Source organism: Pholcus phalangioides, unplaced genomic scaffold, assembly GCF_987345545.1.
Source record: "Pholcus phalangioides strain wild (caught in Gottingen) unplaced genomic scaffold, Ppha-v1.0 ptg000022l_1, whole genome shotgun sequence".
Taxonomy (NCBI): Eukaryota; Metazoa; Arthropoda; class Arachnida; order Araneae; family Pholcidae; genus Pholcus; species Pholcus phalangioides.
In genome coordinates, this window is record NW_028301615.1 from 17159447 (window position 1) to 17180602 (window position 21156).

At 40.5% G+C, this 21156-nt stretch overlaps 1 protein-coding gene and 2 non-coding genes across 4 annotated transcripts in view; all 3 read right to left on the reverse strand.

The window, feature by feature from the left end:
• The window catches only part of LOC149069544 (zinc finger MYND domain-containing protein 19-like), a 40555-nt gene extending 21044 nt beyond the window's left edge, over positions 1-19511 (reverse strand). The window contains exons 1-2 of one of the 2 annotated variants that reach the window (XM_089250054.1): positions 19420-19511; positions 13353-13483 (exon numbers count right to left, since the gene is read on the reverse strand). In XM_089250054.1, the coding sequence (XP_089106180.1) occupies positions 13353-13436 (84 nt within the window). In that variant the 5' untranslated portion in view covers positions 13437-13483; positions 19420-19511. Of the gene's footprint in view, positions 1-13352; positions 14114-19419 lie in introns of both variants that reach the window. The other variant, XM_089250051.1, reaches the window with a different exon arrangement.
• A 302-nt stretch (positions 19512-19813) lies between these two features.
• TRNAA-GGC (transfer RNA alanine (anticodon GGC)) lies at positions 19814-19885 on the reverse strand. Its single transcript has one exon. It is a non-coding gene; the product is annotated as a tRNA-Ala (tRNA).
• A 227-nt stretch (positions 19886-20112) lies between these two features.
• On the reverse strand, positions 20113-20184 carry TRNAA-GGC (transfer RNA alanine (anticodon GGC)). The gene has a single exon. It is a non-coding gene; the product is annotated as a tRNA-Ala (tRNA).
• Positions 20185-21156: the final 972 nt, after the last annotated feature.

The following is a 21156-nucleotide window of genomic DNA, read 5'->3' on the forward strand; positions in this document are numbered from 1 at the left end:
TGCTGACGAAATTTTGCTGACACGGGGGGGGGGGTCGAAAATGGCTAAAAATCTGCTTACGTAATACTTGAATGGCCCCTTACTCGTGAAAACAAATTTCTTGTAAGATGGAAAGCTGTGACCGCAACTGGTTTGTGCGAAAAATGGTATATTAAAAAAGCAAATGTTTGGAGTACAGTAAAACCACTTTTTTGCGACACCGGCGGGACAAAAAATTTCGTCCGTAAAAGAGGAGGGTGACTGTCAATGGAGGGTTTGAAATGCATGGTTTTATTATACGAGGGTAATTATTATTTGGCCATAAAAGAGGGGCGACCGCATCTCACGGGTGTCCGTTAAGAGGGGTTCTACTGTATTTGCCATTCTCATGATGACGCCTGGCGTGGGAACACCTTGCACTCGGTAAGAAATTGGCTGGACAAGACCAGACACATCCGCAATACTTCCATTAATCGCATTACTCAAATGGTTGTTTTTAAGCAACCATCTTGCCAGTGAGTGATCAACGTCTTTGGAATTTAGAGAAACAATACGGTACTTTCGCACAAACTGGCAACGGCTATCTATACCACTCCATTAATTAATGCTTAGCTTAACCCAGAAATTAATAAACTTAAAACACAAGTTAAAAATATAGTTTTGTCTATAATCACACGTGTAGAATCCCCGTGCATGCATAGCAAAGCCTTCTATTGCAGCGACGGATGGGGGGGGGGGGGGGTACAGGGAATTTCTTAGTGAGAAATTGAGTTATTAGCCTTGAAATAGCAGTGAAATTATTAGAAATTGACTATAAATAACATACAAAGGTATTTCCTTCGGATATATTTTTAATATTTTGCACCAAAAATAAAATTCTGATGGTCTGGGGTAGGCCTATCCCCCCGCGTACGTTTCTTATCTCAATATGCTTTAGGAGAAGAGGGGAGGCAGAGCTGACGAAATTTTGCTGACATGGGAGGGGGGGGGGGGGTCAAAAATGACTACAAATCTGCTGAATGGCCCTTAAGAATAAAGAAAAAAGAATGCATCGCTTCCCCTTCTTGGAACCCTGTCTTCACTGACTAAATTAAAACGGAGGCAAGTTTGTAACTGAATGGAGTTGACATGACAAGGTCTCTCAAATTGCTATTATCATCGACACTCTTCTAAGACAGGAATGTCAACCACTTTCGACACATCCGCAAGGAACGAATATCGATATGTATGTTTCAATTATTAAAGTTAAAAATTAATCGAACATCGAAACCGCCTTCGATGTAAAAAGATTGTTCAAATTTGTTACGTAAAGATATGATAAAAAAATAAGCTTTCGTACACATTTCCACCCCCGGCCATTCCCCACTATTCCCATGAACACAATTATAAGGGGGGAAAACTATATTCTCCTAAAAAATTCAACTTAATGATAGATAACCGACGCTCTGGACAATGTAAAAGTCATCTCCCGAAGTTTCTTCCCCATTTATTGGCAGAACACACACACCGCCTAACTCTCACTTACACTCAGTAACGCACACAATCACCTTTACAGAAAGGGATGAGGAAAGAAGCAATCTCCCCTTTATCATAAACATGGGTTGTTACCGAATCTATCAAGAAGGCAGTGGCAACGGCAATAGAGCAGCAGCAGTAGATATTACCTATAGCCGGCACTCACTCTCTCAACTCGCTCTTTTCCACTCCTATTTAGACAGACACCAGCAGGAGGCTTTTGGATAGAGAGGTGACTGCAGCAGATCCCAGAAAGAGGACAGTTCCTCTCTCTCCCAATCAATAAAGCACCTAAAAAATAAAGATAGAATGGGAACGGAGAAAGCAAGATGGGAGACAAAATTCTCCTCCTCATGCTTTTAGTGAGAGTAGAGAGAGGGCAGCGGCAAAATAGAACGCAAGCTTTCAAAAAGCATCTTCTCTCCACTACCTCATAACAAGAGGTCGGTGGAAGAAGGAACTCTTTTTCGAAAAATAGGAAAAGGAGCTAGAGACAACCGAAAGACCGCATCCAACACAACATCCACCACCTTTCGGGATTCCTCTCTCTTCAGTACCATATCTTCTCTCCTTGCCATTCATTGATCAATGGCAAGTTTACCCCCCGTCCAGCAGCCTCACTTGCAGTCTCCCGGGTCACTCACACGCACTCTCTTTGGCATCCGGCAAGGTTTCTTGGAGGGTGTATAGAAGAGAGACAATCCTTCCTTTCCTCTTACCAACTTGCACTGCAGAATGTAAGAAACCTCTCCCACCGACTAGTCCCCAGAACCACTATACACACATGCTACGAGTCTCTTTTGCTCCTGCACCGAGAGAGAACATCGCTTAGGTCCCTATTGATTTTCCACACTCACAACTCTCTAGCCACTCTCCCGTAGCGAAGAGAGGTATAGGCCTCTGCCATAGCCCCCTGCTGCCGACACGAGGAATTATAACCGAGAGAGAAGAGCATCACGATCATGATCAATTCACTCGAAGGAGATGTTTTCACCGCTTTTCTGCTCGAGTGGGAAAGCATCTCTATTTTTTTTTTCTTCAAAACTTCAAAGAGTATAGAACAGATTGGGTCGCCGAGTACACGCTCGACTTGACGAGTCGAATCCTCCAATAAAACTGAAATGTGACTCTTCTTTGGTCGAATCAAAAAGGGAAAAGGATCAAACGAATCAAAGTGAATTATGACGGAGACTAGAAACACCTTTGAATTCTAGCTATTTACAGAGATTGTCTAGATTGACATCCAGAGAGTAATCGAGATGGGGTGGTGCGTAGATCAAACGCTTCAATTCCATGATTTCACTTCGTTTAAAAGGGGAGGTGAATACGAATTCTCGAAGGAAGGAAAGCAGTTTCCAAGTTCATTAAGACTAAAAGGACGAATCTAATTAATTTAGAATAAAACGGTAGTAAAATTTTGAACCATTTATGTAGGTTAACGGAGATAAATGTTCCTATTACTCAGAAATTTGAAGCTGAAATGCTATTCAAATTAAAGTAGTAGGTGAACCATGCTCTGGATATACGGTGACCAACTTTTGAACATGAAAATTCGGGAGATTGATTTGAAATCTCAGCAGAAGCTTTGGGACGTGAATCTTGAGATATGCAAATTTTAATTACAGAACGTTGTCTTCTATGGAAGATATTTTCATTACGGAATTGTGATTTTCCTGTAATTTTCATTATTTGCATAATTCAGAGTGATATTTTTTTACATCAAAATTATTTTATCCTAATCACGAAAAGATTTTATCATGCTGTAAATGGAGTTAGCCACCTAATCAGCTTGCTCAATGAAATACACGAGCCACTTTCAAAGGGTCAAACTACCTCGCCACTAGCCTGGATGAAATACTTTTTTTTTTATGGTAAACCATTTTTATTGGGGGGGGGGGCGGAATGCAAGTTTGAGAATTCTCTTAATGTTCTTCCTGCACATTTCTTGGAGCGAGAACATTTTTAAACAAATGCTCGTCTTTGTTAGACTAAATGAAATCCTCTTTGGCAAAGTTCTAAAGGCAAGGTGCTTTGGAGCTTATTTGCGGTCCGCGTTTCATCAGTGCCGAATCATATTTGGCGGGTAATAATGTACATTGATTAAAATTAAAGACAATTGTCATGTTATAAAATAGGTGAGCCGAAGGGGATCACAAGGAAAAAAACCTAAATACGGAAGCAAGCATATACCGTTCACTAATCTTTCCTCTCCCTGCAGTGATTTTTCTGGATTGCATGGAGAAAAGGCAGATAAAGATAGTCACACGCTAACACATATTGGGACATTGCTGCCGAGACCTTCCTCTGCTGGTTGAACTTCCGCTGATGAAGTATGTGTATACGCAAACTTGGATTTCGCAAAGGAGAAAGAGGACCGATTTCCTTAGAGCCGCTTCCGTTCGAGAACAAAAAGTTTTATTGCAGATTCCTCTTCCCCCAAATCGGGTAAAATGTTCTCAGAATCCACCTTTACGCGATAAGAGCTATTAAACATTAACGTCCGCTAAGGAACGATGAGGGAAAAGCACATTAACAAAAAAGTTTAGTTGCAGATCATGTTCATAGCAGCAGATGTGGATATGTGTGGATCATACATAATTGATCTGATCACAGATATAATCCTTCAGCATTCTATGACAAACGACGGGTTGTTAATGCTTGAGACGCTGCAAGACAAGGGGGAATATGGGTGAGAATTTTCTTATGCGAAGAGACGTATTGCTGAATCAACAAGTCCAATGGTTTATGACGTCATATCCGTTCCGAAACAATTATCCCGTGCGAGAATTCCGACACACACACACACACACGGAACGGTCCAAACGATCCCGGAAAGAACTGGAGATCATTTTATTGACCTTACTTGCAATGATAAACTATGCCTAAAATTATCGATCAAGCCTTTCGAACACTCGAGCTTCTTTCTAGGAATTTAATTAGAAGATTCGTGGTTACAAAGGACAGAGACAAAATTTCGAGCTCGAAAAAGCGTTTACACGACGTAGAAGACAAACGAAGAGAAAAAGGGAAAAAAGTACGCGGTTCGGAAACGAGGTGAACGGCCAACACCTACCAGCAGCAGGTCTCGGAAGAGATGAAACTAGATTTAATGCTAATAAACTTCAGGATACGTTCATATATCACAAATCAGACGGTCGGACAGTTCTTCAGCAAAGGCAATGCGTGCAACTCTTCCAGCTCTGTATGGTATCACCATCGCATCGGTTCAAGTCTCTGGTTTTATTTTTTGCAAAACACGGAACTCGACAAAAAAAAAAAAAAATCATCTGGGCACATATACTTCTGTATGTTGCAGATTTTGAGCGGAGGGCAAGAATTTTTGTTCCAGGAAGATTCGATTTTCTTCCACACCAAAAGCCAATATATGGCCCACTTAGCATAGTCACACAGTCATTTTATGCACACGAGTACATTAGACTGAGGCCTATAGAATATAGCTGGTTCTGGGTGGCTTTGTCACACGGCTCGCATCGTTACGTCAGCATTGCACATTATCATTCCTATATGTGTAGGCCTATAAACCAAACAATTTATCTCAATAACAATGACCCAATGTACAATAATCCTAGCAATAAAATGCATTGAAAAAGACGCAGCCGGGGTCAGGATTCAACGAATTCCTTCCGTTTTTTAAACAAGGAGTTGAAGGAAGGGAGAATTAGTGTTCATCATATTAGCACTTACCAGAGAAGAGATGGCAAAGCACCAAAGGAATCGCAGGCGAACTGGGCTATGCCATAACCGTTGAACATATTTTCAATCTATTTCTTAATTTCTGCTATGTTCTGAAGCATATTCCCGTGTGTCTGCGTGATCCCTTTGTTACCTCTTGCCGGACACTCAGAGAAACCCAAACCCAACCTTCTAAAAAAACAAATGATCCAGAGAATAATTTTTTCAAGAATCAAGTATTTCGATCAAATTAAGGCAAGCAACTGATCACGTTCAAATGACGATGTTTTCGAAAATAGTTTTATAAATGGATGGATGTTAAAAGGAAAAATGTTTTACACAGAATCCAAAACTGTTTTATTCTTTGCATGCAATAAGTAAAAACGAAGTTATGACTGATTTAAATCATCTAGAACAATGGTTTCAAAGACAACAAACGATTTTCAAACGCGTTTTTTTTTTTGAAGATACATTTTTTCGTTACTTTATTTCGCGCAAAACATAATTTCTAAAAAAGTATGCAAGATATTCTCATGAAATTTTTTTTTCAACAGTGTTCCAGATAACGTTAGCTGTGCAATGAACTAGGATCTTGGCGATATGTTTATAATTCAATATCTTACAACAGTTTGAATAAAAAAAATAGAATTTCTTTGTGAAAATTCACGTATTGTTTCACAAAATCTGCCCTATCTTACACAAAATATTCTATCTTAAAACTTTTAGTTCATTGCACAGATAACAGTCATAGCAACACAGTATCAAACCCATTCAAATAAATGGTGTGCTTTTCAGTGTACAATGTCTGTCGTAAGAACTGAAAATGAGCCAATTTTGAGAACATAATTTAGAATATCTCAAAAATTTCACTGGATTTCTTTATTTCGCACAGTATTTATAATTTAAACCCCACTTGTTTTGTAAAAATCATTTTTAAAAAAAGTACCCCGCACGTAGCCAGTTGCCTTAAAAAGATGGACACAGACAACGCCGACCTTTCTTTTCTTTATTTCAAATCGAGCACATCTCCGGTCTATCACCATGGGTTATTTACCACCACCATGGGTATTTTTCAAACTGTGAATGAAGTGTAATGATTGAATATTTGTACCGTTGCAGGTCTGTTGCTTTATGCGGCGAGACTTTTTAACAGGGAGATCGGATCTTATAACGCCGATGGAAGAAGATATTCTTGGAAAAGAAAGTACAAATACAACGCCACAACAAGCAAAATGCCCAACGAGGTGGCTGAGAAAAAGATGCCCATAAAAATATGGATATCATACTTCAAAAATATAGCAACCCAATTAAAAATGGAATTAACAAAAATTGTAAACAATATATACACGTGATAAAATATTATACAATGCCCATAAAGAATACTTATGGTTGTCTTACTCTAAGTATGGATAGCTTCTCGATTTACCCCAACATGTTTATCGTATTTCTTTTTAAACGTGTCTATTGTGTTACAATTTACTACCTCCGGGGGTAAGCTATTCCATTTATTAACAACCCTATTAGAGAAAAATTCCCTGCGACACCATAGCCTTGCATTGTCCCTCACCAATCGATACTGGTGTCCCCTTGTAAAAGCAGTCGATTGGCGGTGTACTAAAAGTCTTGGTATTTGAAAAAATTCATACAGTGGTCGTAGAAATATCCGATAGCATTATGGGCTATCCATCAAGCTCAAATCAAACCACTATTTAAAACTTCCAGGGACAACTCAGTTCGCTGCCGAAACTCGAACCCAAGACTTGCGAAGCGGATTGCGGGAGATGGGATAACTGTGGAGAGAAAAAAACATTCTCGCTACTACACAGTGCGAAAATTTCTCAGGTGCGCACGCAATCAAGCGAATGTCAGATATTTTTTTCTTTTATCTTTTGTAAAAATAGTTACGAGTGTATGTTTCCTGCGGATATCGATCACATTATTTTCTTCTATTAAAGCTTCAGCATAGACGTCCAAGTTTTGGCATCGGATTCGCCAACTGTATTTCTTACACAATCTTCTTGTCACCTCGGCATTCTGCGTAAACTATTATTTACTGTAAACACTACTCGCGGTGTATAATAATTTTGATTAAAAAAAAACGAATAAAATCAATCTGTAGTTAACGAATAATATTTATGCGTTTTTTATTCCCTTTCCATTAGCAGTTGACATTTAACAAGCTCCATGATGGCATTCTCCGTCGCCGTCCGCCTTGTGATAACAAACCACAACCCGTTTATCGCACAGAATACAGCTATAAGAATGGTTGCTAACTTGGGAGAAAAAAATTCATTGCGGTTGTTGGTCAAAAAACTGGTGCAATAGCGAAAGACACCTATATATGTAAACTCCGTCATAGCTAATAAAATTAACCAAGATAAACACACACAGTCTGTTATTATCTACCCCAAGACAATTCAACACTTCAGCGATGAAACAATAGAACAGCGATTCCCAACCTGTGCACATCTCAGTGGCTCGCAACCGCTCCAGGGAAACAAAATCAATCAATTTAATTTAAAAAAAACCAAAGGGTCTCCGTCATAGAAATTGATTCTGAAAAAGGACTATGCTAGTCAAAAAGGTATGGAACCGTAGTAGCATATACCATATTTTAACGAGTATAAGGAACCCCGATTTTTTGGACTTAAAATTGGGAAAAAAATGTTCATAGATATTTTATTTTAGAATTATTTTTTATTCATCACAGAACTCATTAAATTCCTCATTACTGGACATCCCAATCAGCTAATCAACAATTCATTAGCATCAGAGTCACTCTCATAGTAAATTGCAAGGAATTGAGTAATTTGTTAATACAGAATCTAGTTGACACGTTTAAAAAGAAATACGATAAACATGTTGGGATAAATCGAGACGCTATCCATACTTAGAATAAGACAACAGTAATATTCTTTATGGGCATTGTATATTATTTTATCATGCGTATATTGTTTATAATTTTTGTGATTGTGTTTTTAATTGGGTTGCTGTATTTTTGAAACATATGACAACCATATTTATTATGGGCATCTTTTTCTCAACCACCTCGTTGGGCATTTTGCCTGTTGTGGCCATGGCCCCCACATCCTGGAGCAGGGCCCCCTAGGCTGGGATCTTTTGCGGGGCCCCCGACCAGATTTTCACGGGCCTCCTTACGATGAATTTATAGAGTGAAAAAGGAAAAAAAATTGTGAAAATCGTCCCAGGGATGGAGCCTTGTCAGCCCACCCCTTGTGGGGGGGCCATGGTTGTGGCGTTGTATTTGTATTATACTATTCCATGTATAAAAAACCCTATTTTTGGGGCCCAATTTTTGGCAAAAAGATACGTTAAAATACGGTATATTTTCAATGCCATCCTCATCCAAGTTATGGCAAGCCAATAAAGTCAATTTAAAGGAATTAAACCACAATCGTAAAATACTACTCATATCCTATAGATCAGAGTCTCCAAACTTGATCTCATTACCCTTCTCAGAATTTTTTTACATCGCCCTGTTGATAAGCCAACCCTTAGGATCTTTAAAAACATGGTGCATCCAGTTTTTTTTTACCACCTACACCGCTGCCCGCTTCATAGCCACTTTGGAATTACCACGGGTTCCTTGTGGTGACGCGCTGCCCAAGCTGGGAATCAGATTTATCATAGAGTTCTGAAACAATTAAATTCCCGATAATCCAATCCAAATCATAACTATGATACTTTCACATCCTCACGGCGATTTCACCGTGATACAGCAGTATATTAAAGTTGGTAATGCACGAATTAGTGGACGAGACACGCAGAGCTTGGAAATCGATTCAATTCCAAATCAGGTTGCATTACAGAAGGGTGGGGAATGACAAAGGCTTGTGTTATTTTCTTCATTGTCCTCTTCCCCCCTCCCCCCATTTCCTCTTTTATTGCATATACACGTAAAAAAAAAGTTCCCGTGCGCTCAGGCAGAGCGTGAAAAATGCGGGCGGCGCAAAGCAGAATGGCTGGTTTGTGTGCTGCTGCTGGTACTGAACACCAGCTGCTGCGTGTGCTGGTTCTTCAGTGTTTTATTTCATTTTTTTTTTTCATATATTTTTCTTCCATCACAAAAAGCAGCAGCTGCTCTTCCAAGCCTATAACGCAGTTTCTTTTTTTTTCTTTTACTTTTCCAGAAAATTTCGTTTATTTTCTTTTCCACGCACTCGTGACATTTTGGCTATTTGCTCAACTCTGTGTGCAGTGGTTTTACGAAATAGCTTCTTGCCTCTTTTCTTCCATTACAGCTACGATTGCTGCTTTCATTTCAAACACATATTTCTCTCAAAATTAACGAAGGCTTATACATTCAATGCTTCGAAATGAAATGCCCTTCCGCGCACTCCCCTCTTTTGAAGAGAAAGGTAATAAAACATTATACACACAGGTAAGTTAACTTTCAGTCCGTGCAAGCAATAGTTTGTCCATTACAACTTTTATCATTGAATTATTTAAACACCATTTGAATTTCAAAAACGCCGCACACAACATGTATAACTTAAATCTCACACACCAGATGATAAAAGATAATTTCAAACATGTTATCAGCAATGGATAGATCCTGCCCCGATCTCCGCATGACAGTAGGGCATTTGTCCAAGATCCCATAATTCAGAGGGAAAGGACCCAAATTTAAGCGCGTATATGTTAAATTTGGGATAAAAGAAAAATCCGTAGTTATGTAAATCCGACCTTTACTGTCAGTTTGATGAATTTTGTTAGAAAAATTGAGAATTTATCACATCTATCGGCAATTGTGTACCTGATTAATCCACACACACTGTATTGGTAAATATTATAAACCATCAATGAATTACATGTACCTAAATGCCTAGGATGATTAACTTCATCGGTAATGTTGGTTATGTTTGCAAATGGTGATAGGTATGAAGAAAGCAACATTGCAAGACTATTAATCTAGTAATTTTCATATCGAAGTACATGTCGTGCACGCACCACGTATGGGCATAAGTGGTTAAATGAAAAGAAATTTAAAGTAATATAAAAACTATATCACCTAAGTAATATTGGCTTACTGTGCATATTATTTACGTACCAACTTGATTTGGAAATTATGCATAATCGCCGGTAAGAGTGATAAATGAAGCAAAATTTATCAAACTCACACTGAGATTATTGGTGATTAACCACGGTTATGCGTAACAGGCAGCGCTAATGCATTATCACCGGTTTAATCAATTTTATCCTAACGCAGCGATTCTCAAACTTTAGTCACCCGCGAATCTCTTGCAAAATTCATAGTTCATCTGCGGCTCCCCAGAATAGTTTAGTACAAGGGGCCTGGAAAAGTGCTCCCATAGTTTACAAACTATGCCCTGACAAAGCTTTTTCGAGGCGATTCCTTGCTAAACTGCTTTGGAGAGCAGCGAGCAAAAAAATGAGAATCCCTGGTTTAATACAGTAGATTTTTCACTGAAAAAAAAAGAACACGTTTTCAATGCATAAGAAGAGGTACACAGATCAATGTCTCCAGTTCGCCGCACTTTCAGAAGCACTGCCATAATGTATGGGCTCTCTTGAGAGGCCAATCAAAAATCTCGACTTACAGGTCCGGCTGCATATGTAGACACACTCAGTTTGGGAATCACCGCTTCTAATGTTTTCGCGACAATTTGAAAATTAAGTAAAACACGCGAGCAATTAGAACAGTCTTCTTTTGAAACGCAAATTAAAAAAAACCATTTTTTATCTCTTAATCATCCCTATGACCTTTCGTTTATCTTTCATGAATGTCTAAAAAGATTCAGGTATACGAAAATGCACTTCAAACAAAATTAGTTCTGAAAAGAGAAGACAGCTCTCGTGCTATCCGTCAGCTGTCGCTGAGTCAGGTAAAAAAAAGATGTTGAAACAAACACACAACCACCCTTTCTTTACTCCGCCAAAGAAAAAGGGAGACAAAGTGCAAAAGAGGAAAGAAAAAAAAAAGCACGTGTACAACGCGAAGAGGATCGAGATCGGGGAGTCTCCAAAAAACAATAAATAGTTCATTTCCACAAAGTGAATCAATCAAAAACATGATTCAAACCGTCTATTTGTCATCACAAGGTCTTTCAATTCAGCCGTTCTCGTGATCGATCATCGAATTACAACTCTATTGTGTTTTAACACGGTGTTGAAACGGAACGGGACTTGCTTGATAGATAAGATTTTAATTGCAATTAGAATTAACTCAGGGGCGGACGCAAAACGAACATTGGGGGGGGGGGGGGGCACCGGTGAATTGGAGAAAAGGGTGCATAGAATTTCTTACACAGGAATTTTGAGATACTAACATTAAAAAAATTGCGTTTTAAATTTGAAAAAAAAATTGATTAAAACATTGTATAGAGATTTTCTTCTAATCGTTTATCATCTTGGGGAAGGGGAACAGACCTCAGTGTCTCCCCGAGTACAGCTCTAGAGTAAACAATATCTATTTTAAATGAGTAAATTTAGAATTATCTGAAAGTCCCATAGGGACTGGACTAAGGCCGGCATTACAATGTAAAAGTTTGATAAAATCCCTTTTATAAAGCTTGAAAAATCTAACCAATAAGGTTATTGTTTACATTCTAGAAAATGCAATCGGTGACTTTATTGGCTGCATTTTTCAAGTTTTATAAAAGGACTTTTACCAAACTTTTATAGTGTAATACAGGCATAAGATTCTTAAAAGACCTAAAAACACGATGAAATGTGTTGGAAACGCGATTTTTTGCCGGCCCTTCACTGTAAAATCCAATGATTTTATAACTGTTTTTTTGTATTCCTAAAGCTTCCCGCACCCCTTAGTTCCGGCTTTAGTTCGACGGGTGCAGCCGCACCGAGCCATAAACAATAAGAAAATGGTAAAACGGAACTAAAAAGGGCCTACTACTGTTTCATTTGGCTCCAGCTGCTTCTAGCTTAAAAATTCGCCGCTGTGGTGGTCGAGTGGTCATAGTGACGGACTCGCATCGTGAGGATCCGGGTTCGAACCCCACCAACGCCATAGTGGTGGTCGGCTGAAGTTTGTTTTTTTGTGGTTTCCAACTTTCAGGCGCGAATGCGAGCCGATCTCCCCGTTATAAAGTCTCGCCACAGAGAGCAACAGGCCTACAACGTTACAAATATTCAATCATCACACTTCACTCACAATTTGAAGTATAGATGGCAGCACTGAAATTTCAAACAACACTAAATATACACTCAGACTGTTAGGTGCATTCACTTTGTCCCAGACTGTGCCACGGAGCTGAACTGGTAGAGATCTCGGCAACGGGATAAGTCCGGTGGCAGAGCCCCCCCCCCCCCCGGCGATCATTCAGTTACACCTCCGGCACAACTCGCTAGGTAGTAATCGCCCATAAATGGAGATAGACCTTTAGTTGAGCTCGGTTTGAAAGAAAGCTTAAAAATTTCAACTGCTTTTTCATGTTATTTGGTGCTCTGGTCAGTTTTCAGCATGGACTCTCATCGCACCTTCCCCCAAGCAGATGTTTAGCAGAAATAATTTTAAAAATCCATATTAGGGGTCATTCAAGTATTACGTCATCATCGATTGGGGGAGGGGTTCCGATTTGCTGACAAGGGGTGGGGGGGGGGGGGGTTGGATAATGCTTACGTCATCAACCACCCTTTATGAAAATATGAATTAGGTTTCAGAGGGGGCAGAGCTGATGAAATTTTGCTGACAAGGGGGGGGGGGTCAAAAATAGCAAAAAATTTGCTTTCGTAATACTTGAACGGCCCCTTACCGAATAAAGACAACACATGGGCTTTACCCCAGAAGCTTTATGAAAATGAGTTCGGGTAGGCAGCAGAGGCGGATTTAACGGTGGGCGCACCGGGCCCCCGACTTCTAAAAAGGGGGGGGGGAAATCCAAAACTTCACACTTTTTTCCAAGGCCCAATTTCTGCCAACATGTAATGTAGGAGCAGTTAAAGGGTGAATTCGGTGCCCCTTCTAGTCCAGCGCCCGGGGCACAGTATCCTCCCCCGCTTCCTCCGGTCGCTAGACACCCGAGCCCGGTTTTGAGGTCCGTCAACACACCCCCGCCCCCCCCCCCCCCCCAAAGCAAAAAGTTTGGATGAGAATGACTTCAATGGCCAATTGAATTTGTCGGAAAACCGAATTAAAAGAAAACAATTCATGACTAATAACTCACCTTTCCGGCAGCACGTCCGAGGCGGACAATACCCAACTTGACCCCTGACATCCATGTTTCGGGTGTCTTCACCGGCACCTTCATCCACGATGGAGCAATGGTTTGCGCCGCGAGGAATAGACGGTATCACACTATTTTAATAAAAAAATCACTTGTAGATGAATTAGAAATGTTCACATCTTCTTGGCAAAACATCTACAATTTAAAAAAAACACTGAGTCACTGGAGGACGGAAACGAGGTATGAAATGCCACCGCCGCACGTTGTACACACAACAAACACGAGCCACTACCGCCGTCCGAATCCTTCGAGCAGCAGCGGAACAATGATGAACGTAACGACAACGAGCGACGGCGTAATCCTCTGGACGAGTTCAATCTCTGGCACGCATAGATGCAATGCACAGCAAAGAAGCCAGCGGCTCCTCGTTGTGTTTTTAATACGATGTCGAAACTGTACACAGAGGAAAAAGTCTTGATTTTTTTTTTTTTTCCTATTTCATTGGAAGGGACGAATAGCCGCCAAAACACGCCGCGGCGTCGAATCTGCAGGGACGAGGAAAAACGGCAGCTGCTCGATCTGGGTGGTTGTTGGATATTACTGGTTGGTGTTGGTGGTGCCTCTCCGTTCTCATCTCATTGGAATCGGGGTGGTTGAGTCTTGTGCGTGGCGGCGGCGCCGCCTCAATAAATGCAACCTTCGTAGCGTTCGTTCGGTTCGGCGCCGGCAGATGGTCGTCGAGAGCGTTGCGAGGCAGCTTGCTTGCGGTAGAGGAGAGAATATCATTAGGAGGGGAAAAAACGAGCCCATATATATCGAGAGTACAATTTGATATTATTTATATGAGGTTTATTTTAGAGAAGCTTCATGCACATGAGTTATACGTTATAGTTGTACGTGACGTCACGGAAAGAAGGGGATTTATCGACCGAAAAATAATTCTGTATATAAAAAGCGAATCGGAAATATAAAAATCGTACTACAGACGAAAACATTTCATGTTTTAAATTAGTTTTTCTCAACTGTGGTGCTACGGAAACAAGGGATTCTCCATCACTTGGGTGCGAGTTAAAATTTTCGAATGTAAACATGGAAATTGTAAGGCACGAATTTATAACCACGTATGGGCCTCAGAAATATCAGTGTCCCGGGGGAGCCATGATGATTTCTTAAAACGGCCCTGGGTGGAGGATTCATCATTTCAGCAATGGCAAATGTGTTCCCAAATTGAGCGATATCGCCCTTAAGCCGAAGGCGCCAGGCGTGTTGCGCCCTATAGGAAAACAGTCTTACCGCTTTTCCTATTGGTGAGTGAACGGTAGCGATCCGCGTTGGACGCAGCACAGGAGACCTTCTCCTAGGAAAACCCTGCTTTAGGGGCTGGTTGGGAGGGGGAAGAGCTGAAACAGAATCCAAATGGGGGGGGGGGGGCACAATAAGTTTGAAAGACTCAAACTACATGTGCTATATTGTGAGGCAGTGTTTCTTAAAGTGTGCGTAGAGGCTCTTAGGGGCGTCGCAACGAGCTGGAGATATTGATCTGTGTGCCTATATATGCTTTGAAGTGGTTCTTTCATACGGAACAAATATGTGCCAAACTATTCTGGGAATCCACAGATGAACCATGAATTGGGCAAGGGAATTGCGTACGGCAAAAGTTTGAGAGCAACTGTTGTATATGGTTTGCTAATGCATGTGTGAGTAGAAGTGTTCTGCACAATGGCGTATTTGGTGGAGGGGGTGCTAAGCTAGCTACAGCGTGGCAAATTTGAGGAATGCGTGGTCAAATAATTTAGAAGTAGAATGAAAAGAAGGGTGACAAAACAAATTCACCTCTGTAGCAAAGATCAGGTGAGTGAATGACCAAAAGAGTGACCTAAGTAGTATGCAAGCACATGAGCGAAACAATGATAAAAGAGAGTGCAAGTGAGAGTGATCACAAAAGTGACAAAAAAGTATGTACAAGTATATGAATGACCAAAACAGTGTGGAAGCATGTGAGACTAGGAGAGTGAGGTGCCACATCAGCGAATGACTAAAAGATTGACCTAGAAAACCTAGGGAGTGTGTGAGAGCCTGAAAATTACCCAAAAGAGTGCAAATGTGTGAGCTAGATATAGACCGAGATACAGGGGGCGCTTCCCCAAGCATCGAAGTTGGAGCAGATTGATCTAACGTATATGCACTGACATCGTCATCATGCTGCCCCCCAGACTTACAAGTCTATCTCAGCCTATGGAGCTAGAGAACGAAGAACCACATCAGTGAATGACCAAGAGTCTAGATTGTGTGTAAGCATAGGAGTGACCTAGTGAGCAAAATACAAAAAGAATAACCCAGAGAGTGGAAAGCATACGAGTCAAGAAAATTTGACTAGAATGAGTAAAGGGTGACAAAATCATAAATCTGCCTGTGGTTCTGCAAAGACTTGCAAAACTTGCTGCCCTAAAAAGAAGAGCAAGGGGCTAGCTAAGAGACAGTGGCAGAACCACTGCAGTTCACACTGTCTCTTAAACTTCTGGATCCACAGACCTCTTGTGTCTCTAAGGTAGGGCTTGACAAATCGGAAAAGCATATATTGAGGTGCTAGCCTGATTTCTGAGAAGCCAAGCACAGTATTTTGCTCAATAAAAACGGTTTTAAATAATATTTTCTTTTACTATATTAAAAGATGCATTGTAATGAAATTATAAAATTTTATGTCACTTGTAGACTCTGATTTAGAAATTTACTCCAATACCAATTTTCTAGTTGCTGTGGCGACCTGGCATTCGTCCAGCCCTGCTCTAAGGTGAAGGCGATGCACCTCTTTTCAGAATGTTAACTCTGAATAGCCATATGAAGAGGGACAGGGTTCCATCAACTCTTCCTCCTTAGCCGGTGTAAAAATTTTTTATTATTGGCATAGACCAAAGACATCCCACCATTTGAAGAGCCCATATTTGCTTGAGTGCATGAAGAAATTTTCTAAAACACTGAATTTTCTCATCGCTCCCCCACCCCTGAAATCTTTCCAACAAACCACAATTCAAATCTGGATTAAAAAATTTACACGTTAAAAATAAAAAGTTGCGGTTATCTCCTGGATTTTAATTTGCATGCAAAAAAAAAACAAAAAAAACAGCTGTGTTTCAGCGAAATAGAGTGGATTTTGACACATTGTTCTAATGAAGGAACTGCTCAATGGGCCTGGCCAGTAAGGAATTAGCCGGTGAGACAACGTATCAAATAGTTAAGTATATCACAAATTACCGAAGATTTTGTTTTTATTCATATTTAGGCCTTTTTTATTCATAAATGTTTTTTTCATAAATTTGATGTTTAGCTGCCCACCCCCCAAAAAAATCCTCAAGTTTTTGATCCTCAAACTCATTGAGACAGCCCTGGACTTGGCTACTTTAATCAAATTGTTTTGCAACAAGATAAGAATATTTTTTGTGCCTCTATTGTGAGTTACTCAAGTATATATAGTGGAACCCCCCTCTTAACAGTCACCCTTTCTTTACAGAATTAAAAATAATTTCCCTTGTATGGTATAAAAACACTTGTTTTTCAAAAAATTCTCATGAAAGAACATTGTAAGCGGGAGAATGCTTTAAATGGGAAATCTTGATGAGTATTAGTAAAAGGTTGGACCACAGAAATAAGTCATCCTAAATGGGAAAAGCGTTATAAACAGGAATGTTATACACGGGATCTACTGTTTTACAAAAGTATGTATTTTAAACCCTTGATTGTCACCCCCTTCTTTTACAGACTAATTTTTTTTGTCCCGCCGGTATCTGCAAAAGAAGGGTTCTAATGTATATTAATCAAGAGAATGTGCAGTCCCATACAGGTTCAAGAATTATGGGTGTGGTTTGAAAATTGGTTAATAATGTCTTAGCAAACAGGGCCATCACAACAGCAACATAGGTAAAGTGATGTTCTGAGCAGGGTGCCTAGGCTAGGATTTTTTTTACGAACGCTACAGTGGTGAATTTTTAGTGTGAAAAACAATATTTTAAAAATTCTTCTATCACTGGGATTTATAGAAAATTCACACACAATTCACTGCTCGGAAAATTCTCAGACAAACAATGCATTGACAACAGTCCTCTACCAGTGAGCGTGTCAGAATGAGTTGGTGAATGTGTTGGCAAAAAAAGTTAGTGAGTAAGTGAATAACTGCATGAGTGGTTTTATAAATGGCCAAGTGAGTGGGTAAGTGAACACTCAAGTGACCGAATGAGTGAGTGAGGATGCCAGTGGCTAAGTGAGTCAGTCAGCATATGAATGACAGAGTGAGTAACCCTATGAGCAGGGCTGCATTTATTGGGGAAAGGGGGCACAAATTCCACCCTTTAACATCTCCAACATTACAAGGAGGTGGGTGCCAAAATGTGTGCTTGTCCTGCCAAGCATCCAGTCATGGCGATGAATTTTCCCAGCAGTGAATTGCACAGCACATTATTTCTTTCCAAGCACAACTCTGGTCTACCGCCATAAGCAATTTACTACCTAGTGAGTTGTGCTGGAAATATGGTATAAGTGCATTTATCCAACAGTCTGAGTGCGTATTTAGTGTTGTGTGTGATTTTTTAGTGCTACCATCTATATTTCAGAAAAAAAGTGAGTGAAGTATAATGATTGTAATGATGTATAATATTTGTATTGTTTTTAGGCCTGTTGCTGTATTGAGACTTTTTGAACAAGGAGATCGGCTTGCATTTGTACCTTGATTGCATGGCACTGAATTTTCCGCACGCGCATGGGGCTGGAACCCTGTCAGGGTCACAACTAGAAATGTTGTTAGCTAAGCCAAGCACACATTTTGGTGCCCCCTTGTAATGCATAAGGAATAGCCGAAGGGTGATTTTGACACCCCTTTGCTCCCCCTATATGCAGTCCTGCCTGTCAGCCACCATTGTGAGGGAACCATGGTTCTAGACCCTCCACCTCCTTACATAGCTGGAAATGAATGCCTAACACTTCACAGTTAATTCCCAATGTACGGTATAAACTTTTTGTCACAAAATTTTTGGTTGTGCCAAAACAGTGATACGTAGTCAACATAATCCTTCCAAGTTCTGAAAAGTAGATAGTGTCACTGCACCCACTTTTCTATACCAGCTTATTCTGCCATTTATGATCTAGTGCTTTTTTCTGTGCCGTTTTTTTAACGCTATAGTGCTTAAACTGTTTTTTCCAGACTTTTTTTTTCTGCATTATGGTTGATCACATTGATTTCATGTTTCTACACTACTACTACACCACACACCAACTCCGGTCATATATCGCCATATGGCAATTTCCAACCAGTGGAGTTGGGTGGGAAATGAAGGCGCCATCCATCAGTGGTCGCCCTAGGCTCGGTAGGAAAAGAACTTGCTTCTAATGTTCTATGCCCGGATTCGAACCCATGGACCTTGATGGTAACCTTCATAGTAGAAGACGAGCATCTTTACCACTGTGCCACTCGGTCACCTGTTTCTACATTGTCTACAATTTAAACGCTGAGCAGCGCTATCAAGTTCTGTATGAAGATGGCCTAACAGCCAACAACTATGTCCCACCTGCCATTCACGGATGAAGTTGGTGGCATAAAAAGATGTGACGTTTCTGTTGGTCCCGTCAAGTTAAACGTTCCCATACAGTGTGAAGGTCTATTTGTGGAAGCATATGAGAGCTGGCTCACGATTATCAACATTTTGAAGATTACATACTCGTGGGTGAAGCGAAAAATGAATGCTCGGATTGCTGACGAACTGAAAATGAAATAATGAGTCACCTAGCAACCCTAGCGAATAGCACCATAATGGGTTTGGCGATAAAAAAAAATCGCCAAATCGCGGTATACCGTATATTGGGAATTAACCCACTTCATACTCTTTCTCGAAACCACAGCCTACCAGCCCCCTCCTTAGGCTGGGCGAATGCGTGTTGAGGCAGCCCCGATAAAACAACAAAGTGAGTTCTATAAAATATCTCCACATAACAATAAAATTTTAATAACTCTGTAAGAAATTAACAACCCATATAATTATAACTGATATCACCTATATAGCTAAATTAAATATGTTTTTACCTTGGATGTGATTCATCGGTAGGAACTCCCCACGATTCTGAGTTAGTATGGGGGGAATGGGGAAAGATCGTGCCTTTATTTTTGAACGATCGAGACGGCTTGTGCCGTATAATTATTCTAAAACCTTCTGCTTGTGTGTTGAGTGGGGGGGGGGAGGGGGTTTCTTCTCTTCCATCTATTAAGAGAAAATTTAAAGTGCATTTTTATATTTAAAATACTGCGTGTATTTTGAAATTAAGTCGAAACACCAAGTATTTCCGCAAATTCAACATTTCGAAATATGACATGAATGTCGCTCTCCACTTGTTAATACAAGCTATACAGAAGACTGGATGTTGTGAAGATATTTATTATTTGAGATGTTAATTTTTTAAGGAAGGAAAAAACTCATCTCTGCCTCTACCGGGAGTCGAACCCGGGTCTCTCGATTGCCGGACGAGTGCTCTGACCACTAAGCTACAGAGGAGATAGAGATTTTCCTTCGCTAGAGCGTATATGTGCCGAACGGAACCGTGCAATGGACGGTGAAACCGATCAGCTAATAGCTCATGGACGACGAGCCACCAGAGGGCTATATATATGACATGAATGTCGCTCTCCACTTGTTAATACAAGCTATACAGAAGACTGGATGTTGTGAAGATATTTATTATTTGAGATGTTAATTTTTTAAGGAAGGAAAAAACTCATCTCTGCCTCTACCGGGAGTCGAACCCGGGTCTCTCGATTGCCGGACGAGTGCTCTGACCACTAAGCTACAGAGGAGATAGAGATTTTCCTTCGCTAGAGCGTATATGTGCCGAACGGAACCGTGCAATGGACGGTGAAACCGATCAGCTAATAGCTCATGGACGACGAGCCACCAGAGGGCTATATATATGACATGAATGTCGCTCTCCACTTGTTAATACAGGCTATACAGAAGACTGGATGTTGTGAAGATATTTATTATTTGAGATGTTAATTTTTTAAGGAAGGAAAAAACTCATCTCTGCCTCTACCGGAAGTCGAACCCGGGTCCCTCGATTGCCGGACGAGTGCTCTGACCACTAAGCTACAGAGGAGATAGAGATTTTCCTTCGCTAGAGCGTATATGTGCCGAACGGAACCGTGCAATGGATGGTGAAACCGATCAGCTAATAGCTCATGGACGACGAGCCACCAGAGGGCTATATATATGACATGAATGTCGCTCTCCACTTGTTAATACAAGCTATACAGAAGACTGGATGTTGTGAAGATATTTATTATTTGAGATGTTAATTTTTTAAGGAAGGAAAAAACTCATCTCTGCCTCTACCGGGAGTCGAACCCGTGTTCAGAGCACTCGTCCGGCAATCGAGGGACCCGGGTTCGACTCCCGGTAGAGGCAGAGATGAGTTTTTTCCTTCCTTAAAAAATTAACATCTCAAATAATAAATATCTTCACAACATCCAGTCTTCTGTATAGCTTGTATTTCGAAATAAATATTGTTTCTTCAAATGTAAACAAAGATGTCATAGCCGTCTCGATGTTTGAAAAAATTCTTAGGTAAGATTTTTATTGTGTGAGGTAGGTTTTTTTCTGAGAATGTAAAAGGCCCCAAAAATATTCAGATTTGTTATAATAAAAAGGGTTTATAATATAAAAGAGTTATTGGGGCAGGGCCTATGCACAGGGTCGTCTCACGAGCATAATTTGCCCAGGGCCGCCCTTACCAGACGCGGGACCCGGTGTGTTTCGATAACTTCGGGGCC